Genomic DNA, 19,040 nt, shown 5'->3' on the forward strand with positions numbered 1-19,040 from the left:
TTACTCCCCAGTCTTATACCAACAATAGCTGTCCATTACTCTCCAGTCTTATACCAACAATAGCTGTCCATTACTCTTCAGTCTTATACCAACAATAGCTGTCCATTACTCTCCAGTCTTATACCAACAATAGTTGTGCTTTATATATCAATAAACGTCAATAATTATGAAACAAACAATGACAAATGCGAGACATCATACAAATATTCTAATATATATATCACATACTTCATAGAAATAATTAGCCTGACTTTTATTTTCATCATAAATATTAATATGCCTATAATGTCCTACACATAAACAGCTAATATACCAATTATCACTAACAACACAACAGCATTTGTCAAATATGTAATAACATGACAAATATTATACAAAATCATTATAGCATTTGTCTGAATGAAAATTATTATACAAAAGATTGCTGGGCATACTTTCAAGCTCCTTTAGTTATTTACAGTACAATGACATTTCTTCTTTAAGACAACGACTAGATTTCTTTTGGATTTTCGAAGACTGTTTTTTACAGACAGAGACAGCTCACTTACAATTTCCCTACGTCCTTAAAGCCATAAAGCTCCAACCAATCAACCAACAATTTATGATTTCAAAACATTTAAACCATCAAGCAAAGCTCGATCATTTCGTCACTATTATTTCTAACACAGACCATCCATACAATACTAAATAATAATAATATCTATATAAATATAATAGTGTTATCTGTTGTACTCTTTATTTCTAACACATAACATCCACACAATACTAAACAATAATAATATCTATATAAATATAATAGTGTTATCTGTTGTACTCTTACTTCTGGTACCCTCACTCCCTCACACATAATATTAAATAATAATGTATACAACAAAAGATTGTGAAGTCAAAGTTTAATACAAATCACCAGCTTTTACCATTTCATATAATGTAGTTGAGAAATTTAAGCTCCACTTGGAAAAAGAATAATATTCTCGGATCTAAACAAAAACATCAAATTTTCAACTTGAAAGTGTAACAACCACTGAAACAAAAGTGCAAGCCCATTTTAAAAGTATTGTACGGAAGTTCGAGTCTCTGAGGCTTAGGAATATATTGTAATTTCTCACTCATCTCATTTTGTTGTGTACGAATCGAACTGCATCGTGTAGGATATTTATTATAAGAGAATTAAATGTCTTTCCCATTAACTTTAAGAGGCATATTATGAACAATAAGACGCCATAGTAAAATAACTAATTTTTAAGAAATTATAGCAATCATTGAAATCATATCCAATTATACTCTATTAAGCTTACTTTATAAGTTTGATTAATTAGAAGCATATCATTACCGGAATATCTATATTTCTTTCATATCTCTGACTTAAGATAATTCCGTGTCCCACTTACACATACCTGACATGGCCACGTGGTTAAAGCACTCAACTCGCCGTCACACCAAACACGCTCAACCTTTGAGCCGTAGAGACGTTATAACATTACGACCAATACCACTGTTTACTGGTAAAAGAGTTGTCCTAATAGCATATTTGTTTGTTTTTGAATTTCGCGCACAGCTACACGAGGGCTGTCTGCGCTAGCCGACCCTAACTTTGCGATGTAAGTTTAGAGCAAGTCATCATCACTTACCTCCAACTCTTGGGCTATTCTTTTACCAACGAATAGTGGGATTGACCGTATTATTATAACGCCCCTATGGGTGAAAGGACGAGCATGTTTGGTGCGATAGGGATTCGAACCAGCGACTCTCACCTTACGAGTCTCGCGCCCTAACTACCTCGTCATGCCGGGCGTCCCAAAGTTTCATTAATGAAAAATATTATTAGGCTTATCGTTAAAACCGTAAACACTTAAAACATTTATTCAAATAATCAATTATTTTATTACTTCTTTTTAATTATTTGAGGAATTTAAAGAAAGGAAAAAGTCACATGGAGTTTTTTTTAATGAATGTAACCCACCTCGTGCTACACTGTTCTCCGTTAAAAGTACTTTCACGCACAAGTTTTTCCAAAGAATGTCCCAGCTGTTCCCGCATGGTGGCGTTCATAGCTGCGAAGTGAGTTAAGAAGTTAAGCTGTTCTAGCTGTCGGGCGCTGAGCTTTTGTTCTCGGAATTCGTCGCACGAGGCGTATTTGTTTCGTCCCTATTGGGGAAACCAAATATAAAAATATTTATGTAGTTTAATACATTCATTCGCAAGAAATAATGATCGTTTAACCAGTAATGCCTTTCAGTTACTGATTTTCTTAAGCTTATTAAAGATGATCCAGGAATAGTAAATCCGGTCCAGTCTGTCCACTTTCGGATATCTGTTGCAGGGCTATTGACTAATCCGTTCTGTCAGAATTTTAAAGTACTGTCGAGTGTCGAAAAGGATCATTCATCTTTATTTATTTTGAGAAAGACAAACAGACATTTTGTATTTTAATATTAGTACATAAGCGTAGTTTTATTGGTAAGTATAGAAGCGTTATAAAAGTCACATCAAAACTATAATGGATTCTTTTGTCTTACAAAAAACGTGATATCACTACATGAAAACACGAGGCTTTTCAGAGTGTAACCGTTAAAGACTTTTCTAAATCAAAACTTTTAAGTTAGAATACGATTTCAGTTTCAACAAAACATTAATTATGACTGAGTATCAAACTCTAAGCAGATGGTAAAGATTCAATTCTTAGATTTTAAAATTGTTTAGAATTTTCTTACAATGCTAAACAAGGGTCATCTGCATTAGCCGTTCCTATTTTGAACTGGTAAACTAGAGAAAAGAAAGGTAATTAACAGTACCCACCGCCAACTACTGGGCTACTCGAATGGACTCTTAAATATACAGGCTTGCATGCAAACTACTTGGCCATGCCTGGTTTAGTTTAAATACTTTCGAATACGTTAAGTTATTGTGTGTATTCGAAGCCGCTGGGATCTACATGATCAAAATTTAAAAAAACACACCAAAAACATAAAACTATTTCAGAAATATAATTTTTAAATATATTAACAACAAAAATGTTTATTATGACTTTCAATATTAATTTACACAACTTTTTTCACATTAGTTAGTTTGTGTGTGTTTGTTGATAAGCGTGAAGTTATACAATGGGCTATCCGTTCTTTGCCCATTACAGTTATCGAAATTCATTTTACAGCGTGTTAAGTCCACAGACTTACCGCTGAAGCACAGAGTTCAGTCATATTTGTAGTTGTTTTTTTTTTTTTTCAGGAATATTCCTACCAAAAGACAAACACACGATTTAAAGAAAAACAACCTGGGTTTAGAAATTCTGATAGATTTGTTCTACTTTGCACTAAAAATGTGTTTCACCTGTCAAGATAAAATTTATGAACAAATAGATGGCCTAAGCATTGGTAGCCTTCTGTCAAGTCACGTGGATTATTTGAATCGTTCCATACCCTCCCATGCACGGGCTTTGATACGTCGACGATGTACTTTGTGGACTTGTAGAGAACAACCATCAACAATCATTTTTACAACATGTAAGCAGCATTTACTCTAATATCAGATTCATTCATGAAGGAAAAAATGAAAACTATGTTTTATATTATATGAATATAACAATGGTAAGAAACTCCAACTGTTTTAACACAAAAATGTTCCTTAAACCTGGTAATTATACAATTATATAAAGTGGGAGTCGGCCCACTTAACAATAAACTGGCACCTTTTCATGTGAGTAGCAATCAGCCACGTGAAATTATACATTTATGAACAAATACTAAACACATTGTCACTAAAACTTTATAGCAAAGTATGAAAACAAACTCAATAACGAAAAAATGAAGAGAAATAAAACAAAATTTACTAACTTAAACACACTAATAGGTGTCTTACCATATCATGGCTATATAACCAAAACCATCGTAAACATGTGGAAACAAGTATAAAAAAATACACATGTAATATATAAATATTAAAGTTAATGTTATTCCATAAACCGAGCACTAAAATCAAAGTTCATCTAAATAAATTATTCTGGGAACTCCAGCAATAGAAGTATCAACAAGTATCTATGTGATAATACTGTATAGACGAAACGGAACACAACATTGGGTTTGGTTTGTTTTTAATTTTGCGCAAAGCTACACAAGGGCTATCTGTGCTAGCCGTCCCTAATTTAGCAGTGTAAGACTAGAGGGAAGGCAGTTAATCATCACCTCCCACCGCCAACTCTTGGGCTACTCTTTCATCAACGAATAGTAGGATTGACCGTCACGTTATAACGCCCCCACGAGTTGGGTTCAAACCAACGATCCTCAGATTAAGAGTCAAGTGCCTTAACCACCTTGCCATGCCGGGCCCGCAACATTGGGATCAAAGAACATAACAATTCCCCCTTCCCCTCCCGTCACATATTTACGAATACAGAACAACGAATCAACATCCAGTTAAGATTAACAGTTTGAAAGTATTATATCATGAGAACAATATTAACAGAAAAACAAACAAAAGAAGCATTAATGATTTGTGAACTAAATCTAAATCAAATCACAGGTACCACCCTATATGTCTTCTAAACGTATACAAAATGTTGGCGCAATATTTCACACGATAGACAACATTTATCTGATGATAGCCACACGAATGGTCAAAATGTTGTAATGAAGTTAAATAAACAACGACCAATTCACTGAAAAGCTGTATCTCTAGACTTTTATTTATTAAAGATAGAATATCCTTTCAAATATTTTAGAACTCACGGAGAGAGCTGTTGGTCCTGACGACACTGGCTTCTCTGGAGCAAAGAGACGTTGGCATATTGTCAATGATATCTTTAGTTCTTCACATAAGGAGATGTTCAAACTATTCCTTCGGACCCTAAAATTATATGACAAAATGGTTTGTTTAATCAGTTGATGCAATCTATTGAAACAACCGTCTGCTATTACGTTAGAAGAGTATGATCTGTTATTTACTAACATGTATGATGTTTTATCACAGTAAGACTAATAAAATTTTCAATTATGTTGCTCCTTACAAGATATGCTGTTTACTTAGGTAAAAAATACATTTCTAATTCGACAGTTATAGAGGTTCTATGTTTATCACGTCCTTCATCCAACACTTATAGAGGTTTTATGTTTCTCAACTCAATCTCAAAGCCATGCTTTTAGTGCTTGACTTGGTAAAGCCTTGCGCTATCATTTCCAAAGGACATCCTCAACTTAACAAGCAGATAAATGTTTTCTATATAGTACCTGACATGCCTTTCTAAGTCCTTCTCACCTCTCTGATACTTATACGTCTAACACTAAAATAAGTCAGAAGAACTGTAATATATAGAATTCGAAATATCCCTATCATCATTGCTTCATTTATAAGTAATTCAATTCTACAACTATATGATGATGCACTTATGGGATGACCTGATATATAGGTCATTGGTGAAATTCAGATCTTTCTCAGAGTATTTTTTGTGACTTGATATAAAATGAAAACTAAAATTAAAGATTTTCGTTAATTAAAATAGTCACCTGTTTTCAGACGTTGAATCTTAAACATTTACTAGAATGTATTACACATTTTGATTTGCATTTATACTTTCAGTCTGCACGATTCGATAAGCTGACACGTAGTTTCCACAAACTGGACTTTACTGATGAAAAAATGCACTTTCATATTTCAGTATCTTTCGTAACGTCAGAGATGACGTATTATCTTTTTTTTACTGTCTTTGATAGTATTTTAACAATAATAATAAATGTTATTACTGAAAGAAAAATATTTTAATTTGTTTGTTTGTTTTGTTTTTGAATTTCGCGCAAAGCTACTCGAAGCTATCTGTGCTAGCCGTCCCTAATTTAGCAGTGTAAGACTAGAGGGAAGGCAGCTAATCATCACCACCCACCGCCAATGCTTGGGCTACTCTTTTACCAACGAATAGTGGGATTAACCGTAACATTATAATGCCCCCACGGCTAAAAGGGCGCGCATGTTTGGTGCGACGAGGATCCGAACCCGCGACCCTCAAATTACTAGTCGAACCCTTTAACCCACCTGGCCATATTAAGCAGTGGATTATTTGTGCTGTGAATTCGCAGGGATTGAGCTCTGAGTTTTAGTATTATAAGCCTTCATAGGAAACATGAAACTTTCTTTATCAAGAAATGAAATCCTAAAATTAATACACATAATGTTATTATTCTACACGCCATATACTTATGCTAGTATGTTTTTTCGTACTTACCTACTCTTCATTTCTATTGTATTATTGCTTAAAGACGTAATTTATTTCAGATATTGTAACCCGTGATAATCTGAACTATTATATGGTTTTATTCAAAGCTTACTAGCTAAACCTAGTGAACGAAATTGTGTCTTTTAAAGAAGCTTTAAACGTCTTTGCTTCTTTATCTGTTTACAAATAAACAATTCAGTTTTGTTTCTTTTTTGAATTTCGCGCAAAGCTACTCGAAGCTATCTGTGCTAGCCGTCCCTAATTTAGCAGTGTAAGACTAGAGGGAAGGCAGCTAATCATCACCACCCACCGCCAATGCTTGGGCTACTCTTTTACCAACGAATAGTGGGATTAACCGTAACATTATAATGCCCCCACGGCTAAAAGGGCGCGCATGTTTGGTGCGACGAGGATCCGAACCCGCGACCCTCAAATTACTAGTCGAACCCTTTAACCCACCTGGCCATATTAAGCAGTGGATTATTTGTGCTGTGAATTCGCAGGGATTGAGCTCTGAGTTTTAGTATTATAAGCCTTCATAGGAAACATGAAACTTTCTTTATCAAGAAATGAAATCCTAAAATTAATACACATAATGTTATTATTCTACACGCCATATACTTATGCTAGTATGTTTTTTCGTACTTACCTACTCTTCATTTCTATTGTATTATTGCTTAAAGACGTAATTTATTTCAGATATTGTAACCCGTGATAATCTGAACTATTATATGGTTTTATTCAAAGCTTACTAGCTAAACCTAGTGAACGAAATTGTGTCTTTTAAAGAAGCTTTAAACGTCTTTGCTTCTTTATCTGTTTACAAATAAACAATTCAGTTTTGTTTCTTTTTTGAATTTCGCGCAAAGCTACTCGAAGCTATCTGTGCTAGCCGTCCCTAATTTAGCAGTGTAAGACTAGAGGGAAGGCAGCTAGTCATCACCACCCACCGCCAACTCTTGGGCTACTCTTTTACCTACGAATAGTGGGATTGATCGTCACATTATAACGCCTCCACGGCTGAAAAGGCGAGCATGTTTGGTAAGCCTTAACACGCTTGGCCATGCTGGGCCCAAATTCAGTTTTACAAGTTATTCATTGTTTAACATTTGTTTCGCTGGAATTTTGTAGCTTAAGATACATTATATGTGGTTTTAATTGTTAAGTTTTTATATAGTAAATGTTTTTTTTTAACTTTTTATCAAAATCCCTCTAGTATTTGCTGCAAATTTTGAATTATAATAGGATATTATAATTTAAGATACTTTATATGTGCATTTATTTAAGTTTTGCGCCTACGACTTAATTTTGTAGGAGAAAATGTTCGATTTTTATTCACGTGTTTTAAAATTCAGTTGGATCTTTAAGATAAAAGTAAATCACCGCTTGCCCTAAACCTTAAAAATTCAAAATTTTAGGAAAGCAATAAGGATTTAGTATTGTGATCTCCACAAGATAGAATGTAATTTGTTTCTAAAACAACAATAGACACGTTTTTACAATACTCACGTATTAAGGATTACACCTGTCAGATTTATTTCCGTGAATCTAATAATAGTATAATTTTACTACATGTTAAAACACACACGACATGCCTATTTAAAAACAAATGTAGAGAAAAAATATATACAGTCCCATATGTTACATTCCGGATCCAAAGTACATTGTAGAATGAAAGTTTACACACAGCCCCATACAGTACATTCTAGAACGAAAGTTTACATATAACCCCATATAGTACATTCTAGAACGAAAGATGATACTTGTATTTTTTGCACGAGCGATGGTAACTTAGTCACTATTGATTTGTATATTGTACATCTAAACCTTGTTCATACGTTTTTATTATTATACCTCTGACATAATCAAAATCCCTAATCCATGATTTGACAAAAGTCTGTGTTTGTATATCCTCTTATAACTGGCGAATCGCTGTATCGATTGTCATCAAACCTGAGATTTGAACATATGATTTAACCAGATAGTTTTGTCAAAATAGGAATCATGGTGATTGAACATTCGAAATCTGACATAAAGAAATTTACGAAATCCACAAGGTATAATACACAAACACAAATATGTTTTCTAACATCCACACACAAACACAAACATGTTTTCTTACATCTATAACAGCTGAACTGTTGAGAAATAACAGCAGTCTCCGTCGTTGTTTGTTTATCTGCAAAATTACACGATTTGCTACATTTACTGTGCCTAACACGCGTATCGAAAGCCGATTTCTAGTACTGTAAGTCCGCAGACGAACCGCTGTGCCACTGGCTAGTTCTTGTGAGTATTAAATATCTAGTTTTAAACATTGAATTTATTCAAGTTAATAACTATTGAAGTTAACATTTCTTTGTCCTTATCAAAAGTAGAATTAATAGATGGGTGAAAGTAAAAGAGAAATGTAAAAAGAATTACATCACAGCTGATCGTCGGGTGATCACTAATCAAATTGTGTTTTATAATACATTCTACAACAACTAAGGAAGTGAGATAAGATTTGTTGTTCCAATAAACATTACCTAAAGTTAATACCAGTGCAAGTGTATTTGAAACCTTGGATTAAGTGGCAAAAACTCCAGTGTCTTTCAAGGGCTTTAAATATTTACTTTGTAAAGTTCCTAATATACCGTTCGTTATTTTTACTAAGAATAACTGCTGTTAAGTTTCACACATTCTTTTGGCGAACTGGTGGAACAAAAATATAAACTCACCCATTTAAATCATTAAACCGCTTGTTTTGAATTTCGTGCAAAGCTACTCGAGGACTATCTGCGCTAGCCGTCCCTAATTTAGCAGTGTAAAACTAGAGGGAAAGCATCACCACCCACCGCCAACTCTTGGGCTACTCTTTTATCAACGAATAATGGGATTAACCGTCACATTATAACACCCCCACGGCTGAAAGGGCGAGCATGTTTGGTGCGACCGGGATTCGAACCCGCGACCCTCAGATTACGAGTCGAACGCCTTAACACACTTTGCCATGCCGGGCCTCATTAAACCGACCGATACTGGTTGGATAATGTTCCCTGACTGTGAATACTAAGCTTATGATTAAAATAACATCATTCAATGTAAACACAGGTAGCTCAGAAGAGTGCATGTGTGTGTTTGCTTATAGTAAAGCCACACGGGGATATCTGCTGTGTTCATCGAAGGGAATCAAACCCCTAATTTTGGCGTTGTAAATCCATAGACTTACCGCTGTTCCAGCAGGAGACAGCTCCGAAGAATTGCTATGTTATTCATATATATGTTGCTGCCACGTTTGAAGCGTAAACAAAATATCTTTAAATTTAGTAAGAACAACATTTACTTAGAATGAAATCTTTTAGGAAAGAATGAACTTCCTATTGGTTGGTTTCCAACAAAAATTCACGCGATAAATGATAAAAACCACACTAACTTACTGGCACCTTTCCAACCAACGAAGAATTGGTTTGATTTCACATTCCTCTCACCAGTGGTTCAGCTGCAAGCTTAAGGGCTTTTAACGCCAAAAATCTTATATTGACACCTGGGGTGGGCGTACCACACGTATTCCATTGCGTAGATGCAGCTTTGGGCTTAATAACAGCCAAAAATACTTAAACGGCTATATAGAATACATTTAATAGAAGCAAGTATAAGAAACTAAACAGTTTCGTCATGATTATTAACTCATTATAACAGAAAGGAGTTACTGCTACTAAAACCAAAAGTTCGGTAGAAAGAAAAACAATAATAAATATTAAATATAAAGAGTGAAAGAACAAAATTAAACAACACACACAAGGAAGTTAAAGCAGAAGTTACTAAACTTTGTGTCGTACAACTCAAGTTAAGGGGGTTAGGGTGTCGTCAGTGGAAAAAAATAAATACATTGAAAATTATTAAACTAAAGGTTATAAGTAATTACATTTTTATTTTATTCAGCTGTTATACTAGCATCTAAATATACACAAAGTTTTCCCTGAGACATGAATAGTTACTGTATTTGTAAAATGCATCCAACAGGTGCGTGTGAAGAGACAATGGATTGAAATTGGAGTGCATTGGAAGTGGATTATTGTGTGCCAATAAAACATAAGATCTGTTTGTAGTTTGGCACAAAGCTACACTGTAAGCTACCTGTGGTCTGCCCATCACAAGTATCCAAAGGCAGTTTCTAGCGTTGTTAGTCCGCTAACAAACCACGCACCAGTGGGGTCAAAACTTTTTAAGACTAGCTAGGTACCTTATTTGCCAGTTCTTGTGAACGACAGCGAAGTTTACTCATAAGATAAAATAATAATAAACAAACATTATTAAAACAAAATAAATAATGCTGTGTTATTAATTCTCACCTACAAATTCGATTAGTAAATGATGTCAGTAAAATTAAAAATAATTACTGTTTGCTTGTTTAATTTGTTTCGTACTCTAGAAATTTTTGTTCACTAAAAAACTGATGACACACACACACACACACACACACACATATATATATATATATAGAGAGAGAGAGAGAGAGATAGCCTAGACCCTGCTGAATCTGCCCTATCTCAGCCGGTATTATCAACCATGATATTGGACGAATAGCATCGTGTGTCCTTGATGTAGTAAATGTAGGGTGGTTAACACGTTATAAAACATTCCCCTTTACTTTTAATCGTGGATTATTATAATTATATAACGTTGGGTTTTCGAGAGTTCATTAAGATGGCATTTCCCAGAAAATCAGCATTGTCTCCTACTATAATTAAAGAAAATGATTTTGTTTGTCCTGTAACTGCTCCGAGGAGTTTGTATGAAATATGGTTTAATCAACTACGAATGATTCAGGATACGCGAATACGTTACTTTTATTTTAAGCTGAATGTACTTCATAGCATCATTAGTTATGTTTTTATTTCGCGCAAAGTTGCACGAGGACTATATGCACTAGCCGTCCCTAACTTAGCAATGTAAGTCTAGAGGGGAGGTAGCAAGTCATCACCATCCACCGCCAATTCTTGGGCAACTCTTTTACTAACGAATAGTGAGATCGACCGTTACATTATAACGCCCCCACGGTTGAAAAGCAGAGCATGTTAGTTCGAGTCCGTGACTCTAAGATTATGAATCGAGCGTCTTAACCACCTGGCCATGACGGGTCCAAAATACAGACCAGAAAATGTGTGTATTTTGTTTGGGGGGAGATCACTAAGAAAACTGATGGGATTTCTTTATTACGTGGAGTATACATAGAATCTATGTGCTTTCAATTATTATTGGCATACTTAGGATAAAAAACAGAAACGGTGTTTATATATTCATAACTGGTAAAACCCTGGTTCTACAATTACATTTCTTTTGTAAATCCTGCCAATCATTTGAGAGATTTTTTTCCTTTCGCGCATTGTTTATACTAATTTTCAAGACAGATGCACTTATGTGAGATGTTTAAAAGTCGCGTGTTACTTACCGCTTTTCGTAAAAAAATTAAATTAGAAAATAAAATGTTGCTTAAGGAACCCAGCCCAACGGACACGACTTGTTTTATTGTTATGCATTTTCAATCTTAGTGTTGCCACGGTGTACTTCATAGAAAAACAAAAACTTTCAAAAAATCTCTCACCGTACATGACATGAGTACACCTACTGTGTATTAAAAACACATTCAATCTGAATGCGACTCAAAAGAAGATTTTTATTAGCAAGGTAAAGTCCATACATACATATACATAACTGTTTTTCAGGAAGTAAACAACAGTAGATTTTGCGTGACGTTCACCCGTTGTAACCCTGTGGTGCAAATCCATTTAAATGTTATGAGTGACATCAGTATGCAACACTTATTTTAATATACCAGTCATATTCAGTTATAAAAGGTGTAATGAATCATTCTAATGTCACCAAACTAAAGTGAAGTGTACTGTTTAAGAAACAGGCTGAAAAATAATACGAATTCTATCGTAAATCCCATAAAGTTAGCATTATAACCTATAATCTATAAAGATTAAGTTCCTGACTCCTATAGGAAAAATAACATATTTTGACTAAATTACTTTCATCAGTTTGTTTGTTTTTTGAATTTCGCGCAAAACTACTTAAGGGCTATCTGCGCTAGCCATACCTAATTTAGCAGTGTTCAAGGCTAATTCTTAGGTCCCTTGGTTTTTTGGTTTACATCAATGACAAAGATGAAGAAATGGTCAGTAAATTACTTAACCTTGCTGATGATATTAAGATCTTGGATGTTGCTGGCTAAGAGGAGGGCATGGCTACTTTACAAAAGGATTTAGATAATTTAGTGAGTTGGGTGAATAAATGCCGCATGAGTTTTAATTATAGTAAATGCAAGATAATGCATGTGAGTTATCATAATTTGAATTATAAATATAATTTCGATGGTAATAACTTTAATAGTGTCACGAAATATTAAAATCTTGGTGTAATGGTTGATCAGTCTCATAGGCCATCTAAGTAGTATGTGCAAATAGGACTTCAGGTTGTATCTATAGGAATACTGAATACAAGTTTAAAGAGGCTATAATCTCGTTGTATAGAACACTGTTTAGACCACATCTGGAGTATTGTGTTCAGTCTTGGGTTCCTTACCTTAGGAATTATCGAATTGTGGGAAAGAGTTCAGAAGAGGGTTCTAAAATGGAACCTGGGATGGAAGGGTTGTCATATTAAGGGAGGTTATGATCCTCAAAATTGTTTTCTCCTGGAAAAGGAAAAGTTACAGAGGATCTGGTTGAAGTGATTAATATTGTAAAAGGAATTGATAATTTGATGGATCGACATTTTTCATACTTAACAGTGAGAATTGTAGAACAAGAGAACATAAATGTAGATTTAGACAAGGTAGAAACCGTCTACAGCTAAAACAATTTTATTTTTCAAATAGAATGGTTGGCCTATATAATGGGTTGCCTTCAGATGTTGTGTGTGATCCCACTACTACAGCGGTAAGACTACAGATTTACAACACTAAAATATATTACAGACTACCTGAATCAATACATGTCAAAATAATTAAAATACGTATGTTTTAAGCCATCAAAATCAACACATCATTATATTTAAACAATATTATTTAGCCAAGCAAAATCAATATATGCCTAATTGCTTCAAATATATGTTTTAGGCCACCAGAATTGACAAAAATAAAATACTTAAATCATCAAAATCAACACATGTAAAATAATAAATGACTTATTTCGATCAACACAAGTGTTACACTGTAAAATATATACTCAAAATAATTTTAGCAAATTTATATACTTTCAAACGATAAAAACTTTCGACCAAAATCGTCAGAAGTCTCATCTGGTAAATCAGTGAAACATTTTGCACAAAGCTTTTCAACTGTTATTTACACTAACCGCTCGTAATTTACCAGTAATAGATTAGAGAGAAGTAAACTCGTCAAACACCATCCACCGCCAACCCTTGGAACCTTTTATACCGTTAAAAAGTAGTATTGACCGTGAATTATAACGCTCCCACGGCTGAAAAGGCGAGATATTCGGCGAAAGAGGTTCGAGCCCGCCATTAAATTGGATTAATTTTGATAAGTACAATCACCCATAAAAAGTTTTATTTGCATAACATTAACAATAAGCCCATACGGTGACTCAGAGGTAATTTTGAGAGCTTATGCCGCTTAAAATCAGCCATTGATACTTGCTGTGGGCAGAGCACAAATAGGCCCCACATGGCCAGGTGGTTAATGAACTCGACTCGTAATCTGAGGATCGCGGGTTCGAATCCTCGTCACACCTTTCACCGTTGGGGCGTTATAATATGACGGTAAATCTCACTATTCGTTGGTAAAAGAGTAGCCCAAGCGTTGGCGGTGGGTGATGATAACTAGCTGCTTTCCCTCTAGTCTTACACTGCTAAATTATGAATGGCTAGCGCAGATAGCCCTCGTGTAGCTTTGCACGAAATTCACAATAAACCATCTTTGGAATAGCTTAACACGACCAATTTTTAAAATAATTATTTCTGTGTTGTTGTTGTTGTTAAGTGCAAAGCTAATTAGTGGACTATCTGTGCTCTGGTTTGGTTTATTTGGAATTTGTTCCGATTTTCTGTTATGAGGAATACTATGGTCATAATGAGCTATTATCAGTTCATAATGACGGAAGAATTCCTCGGGATGTTGCAGTCGTAACAACAAACGCAGATTTTTTTAGGCAATAAGAACATTCTGAAACCCATTATCCATGTTTGGTCTCCTATCACACAAACCTCCATTATGGTAATATGTGCGTTCGCAAAGAGGCGATGTTGTGTTGATAAAATTTTGAAGTCCGTCTAGAAAGGCCAGGTGGGTTAAAGCATTCGATTCGTAATCTGAGGATCGCGGGTTCGAATCCCTATCACGTCAAACAATCTTGCATTTTCAGCCGTGAGGACATTATAAGTGATGGTCAATCCCACTATTCGTTGATAAAAGAATAGCTCAAGAGTTGGCCCTGGATGCTGATTACTAGCTGCCTTCCCTTTAGTCTTACACTACTAAATTAAGGATGACTAGTACAGAGAACCCTCGTGTAGTTTCGCGCAAAATTCAAAAACAAACAAACGAACCGTGTAGAAAAGTCAGTTGGGAGACTTCATTTTACCTGATAATCTCTGTCTATTATATCTAGAAAGAGAAGGAATAAATGACTTGATGACGTATATGTTTATAAATTTTCTAACTTGTTAATTAATACGTCTGAGCAGTTTATAAAATCTGTTGTGCTATAGTTTACAAAAACCCTTTTTTCTCCAAGTTTTCATATCTTCTTAAACACGCTGACAAATCTAAACAAGAAACAAAGATATTCACAATCCTTGCGTTACTCATACTAGTCTCCCAGTAGTACAGCGGCATGTCTGCGGACTTAAAACTTTAAAATCCCGTAGGTTTCGATACCCGTAGTGGACAGAGTACAAATGGTTCATTATATAGCTTTTGCCTACCTTCAAAGTAAACAGATTGGTATTGATTTTCCTTTTTTGATTTTCCTTTTTTACGTGTAGGACTGTTGCATCGCTTTTCTATATGGTTTTACAATTTGTAATGAAAGACAACGGAGGAAAACCTAAAACTCATTTGAAACATACAGAATAAAAATAGCCTATAGTTACCTATTGAGATTACATATGGTTAATGAAGGAAAAGGCAGTGTCCAGTTATTCTCGACGTCTAAAGTAACCACTACTGGATAAGTGTAGTACACTTTTAGAAATTGATAACTCTCATAGATGCAGCCGAAAAGCCCTAGCACGAGGACCAGAACCCAGACACTTTGTCTGAGAACACTCGAAGCGCTAGCGATGTGAGACACTCCATTCACGTTGGAACGTTCGAGAAGGCTTTTGAAGAATTCCCTTAACGGGACGTTCGGGTCTTCCTTAACCATGGTAGGTAGCTGGTCTGACTGCAGCTGTTCTGGAACTACAGTTCTGGGCTTGCTGTTATGAATCATAGAGCATCGAAATAACCCTGCGTGCACTGGAAACTCCGAGCTTCTCTCGTGTTTTACCGTGACGTCATTCCTTCTGGTGTCAACGTCTAGCAGTTTCCATTTTGTAATACTTCATTTCGCGTTTCTTTTTTCTTTGTTATCTGTTAATATTTGTGAAAACGCTGTGTTTGTGTCCTTTGAATTTGTTTAAATTTTTTATAAATAGTTTAGGTAAAAAACGCACATTAAATTAAGAAGAACTATTAAAACTATTCTTATGTGTCATTGTACCAGTGATGCACATGTACCAGGAATTATCCGAGAGGAAAGCAAGAGTTGTGTTTTTAGATAGAAGGCATAACGCGGAGAATCGAACCCCAGATTTGAGTTTTATAAGTCTAAAGTTCATTGTTGAGGTAGCGAAGGACTCAGGTCGAAAGTGATTAAATATAATTTAATAGACGTATTACTTGAATGAGAAAGTAAAACAGAAAACAAAAATAAACCAATGTAATCGAAGACGTATTGTATTATTGGTCTTTTTTCCAGTTGCCCTCCCCTAGAGGCTCAGCTGTAAGTTTGCATGCTTACGACGCTAAAAATCGGGTTTCGGTTTGCTTGTTTTAAATTTCGCGCATATCTACACGAGCAGTATTTGCGCTAGTCCCTAATTTTGCAATAAAAGACTAGAGAGAAGGCTGTTAGTCATCAACACACACCGCCAATTTGTGGGATACTTTTTTTTACCAACGATGGTTGGATTGAACGTTATATTGTAGCAACCTTACAGCTGAAAGAGCGAGCATATTTGGTCGGGACTCGAGCCAGCGACCCTCAGATTGCGAGTAAAGCATCCTAATTGCTTAGCCGCGTTGGACCATCGAATTTCGATAGCCGATTGTCTCGCTATTCACTTAACAACAATGAAATCTTTATCCAAATAAATTCCACTATTCGTTAGTAACTAGTATACCCTCAGAGTTGGGGGTTTGGGGGTTGGTGATGTTGACTATTTGCCTTTCCTGTAGGCAATTATTTCAAAATTAAGCAAATCCTACTTCTGTAGAACCTGTTAATTCTGTTGTTGGAACCAATAAATGCAGTAACAGGGAATCTCATATAAAAATAAAAATGAAGAGGATAGACATTGAGTAAGGTTTGAGTAAATTATGAGATGAAAATACTGAAGTGTAGTATCTTAGGGCTAAGTGAAATTAGATTGATTGGTTAAAGGACTTTGATGATTGAAGGCTGTAAATATTTAGGAGGAGATAAACATCACACTTCGGCTAGAGAAAGAATATTTAAGCAACTATTTGCAAAGTTTCTAGTTTATTTCAGTCTGTATAATGTTTGTCAAATTTCGTTCAAAACCTTTAAGTTAGACATCATCCAAAGTTGTACACCTACATCTGACAGTGAAGAAGAGGAATGTAAGAGTTTTTATCAATATTTTAGTTATATAGGCAGTGAAATCAGAAATATCTTATGGTAATGAATGACTTTACTTCAAAGATAGGTAAAAGTAGGAACAGCGTACAAGTTTTGGACCACGTGGACTTAGATAACGGAACCCTAGAGGAGATAGATTAGTACAGTTTTGTGAAGAGGAAAATTTAGGGTTAAGCAATACTTGGTTTAAGCATCAATCTAGATATTTTTATTCTTTGAGGTCACATCAAAGTGGTTGAAGAATTGTAAGAGATCAGACAGACAACATTTTTGTCAAATAACGTTTCAGAACTTCTATTACAATAATTAAAGCTAATTTAGCAGCAGACTGTAAAGTTATTTACAATCCACTGATCAAACAAAACTAAAACAGAAAAAGCTGAAAAAAAGGCCTTACACAAAGCAGAAAGGACTGAGAACAATTAATCTATAAACCAAAAACAACAAAATCTGACCAGAAGCTTTACATTAGAGAATAAAATACATTTAATAGTACTGTAGTATGAAGTCATAGAATATGTTTTCTACTTTCTTATTTTAGAATAGGGATTTTTTTATCATTCTGGTTATGTGTGGTTTTCATATCGCACGTTTTAAAGAAAATCATTGAAATGATTTCGATTTAAATTTTTACTTTCATTTATCCCTTGGAGATTACATCTGGTTGTCTGTGGGAGATACAAATGTAAAGTTACACATTATACACGAAGGTCGACAGCAGCGTTCTTCTAGGGTAGGTCAAGTAACTTTTAGAAGTTACATCTTCCACTAAGTTTGAATAGGAATGGCCAGTCACATAGGTAACGTCAATCGTTTCGGTAATGTGTGGCAGTTAATTAATAAGAGATTTAATCAGTCTAACGTCATCTTCAGCGAGTCGGTCAGCTTAGAAATAAGTCTTGAGAGTGAATGACCAGCCGGATCAGTCCAATGTCCTTCTTTCAGAATGGTAGATTACACACAATGCTGCAATGTGTTACAAGAATAAAGCTTGTTTCATTGTATATATACACACTGTATTCAGTTTATGTATTTTTTTTGTGTGTCAACTCAGTCACTTCAGGGAAATTCCAAATTACTTTACAATTTATCTTGTTAACTTTCTTCCCTATATATAGTAGAATTATCTCATCTGTTCTTATGTGAAACTAGATTTAACTGAAAATCATAGTAATAATAAGCGAAAAACCTGAAAACAAAAGTGAAGAGGACCAGTGGGTTACAATCAAAAAGAAGTCATAGGAAGCAGTAAAGAAAGAGAACTCAGAGAATATTGCGTGGAAGAGAAGATTAAAGAGGTTAAAAATTTGAATTCATGATGAGATTCTAAAAAAGTCGAGAAAAGAAAGAGCTATTAAGAGGGGAAGAAATATAGAGAAGTATATATATGTATAATATGTTAGTTTGTTTTTGAATTTCGCACAAAACTACAAGAGGGCTATCTGCGTTAGCCGTCTCTAATTTAGTAGTGTAAAACTAGAGGCAGCTAGTCATCACCACCCACCGCCATCTCTTGGAGTACTCACCAACGAATAGTGGGATTGACCGTCACATTATAACGCCCCCACGGCTAAAAAAAAAGCGAGTATGTTTGGTGTGACGGGGATTCGAACCCACGACCCTCAGATTACGAGTCGAACACCTTAACTCATCTGGCCATGCCGGGCCCATTTTATACGTTAGAAAGCAAAGGATGGATATTTTAATGAAAAATGCAAGATCTCACATAACACGAAAGAATAAATCAGCTGAATAGAAAATATGTTCTATATTCCAATAAATGCATTAAAATTAAATACAACTAGACACTTTTTGAAACTGAGGATCGAAGGAGTGTGTAAGATAATTGTATAATGATTTCAGAGAAGAGGGATTAGCTCTAAAATTTGGCCCCCGTTGGGACAGCAGTGAGTCTACGGACTTACAACGATAAAATCAAAGTTTCGATTCCATTTGGTGTACAC

At 35.0% G+C, this 19,040-nt stretch overlaps 1 protein-coding gene across 2 annotated transcripts in view; it reads right to left on the minus strand.

Annotated features, from left to right (window-relative positions):
- LOC143238636 (epithelial sodium channel subunit alpha-like) overlaps positions 1-15,660 on the minus strand; it is a 40,989-nt gene extending 25,329 nt beyond the window's left edge. For both annotated transcript variants that reach the window (XM_076479041.1, XM_076479040.1), the window contains exons 1-3: positions 15,305-15,660; positions 4,725-4,842; positions 1,964-2,148 (exon numbers count right to left, since the gene is read on the minus strand). In XM_076479041.1, the coding sequence (XP_076335156.1) occupies positions 1,964-2,148; positions 4,725-4,842; positions 15,305-15,645 (644 nt within the window). In that variant the 5' untranslated portion in view covers positions 15,646-15,660. The remainder of the gene's footprint in view (positions 1-1,963; positions 2,149-4,724; positions 4,843-15,304) is intronic.
- Positions 15,661-19,040: the final 3,380 nt, after the last annotated feature.

The sequence above is a fragment of the Tachypleus tridentatus genome, chromosome 13, assembly GCF_004210375.1.
Source record: "Tachypleus tridentatus isolate NWPU-2018 chromosome 13, ASM421037v1, whole genome shotgun sequence".
Taxonomy (NCBI): domain Eukaryota; kingdom Metazoa; phylum Arthropoda; class Merostomata; order Xiphosura; family Limulidae; genus Tachypleus; species Tachypleus tridentatus.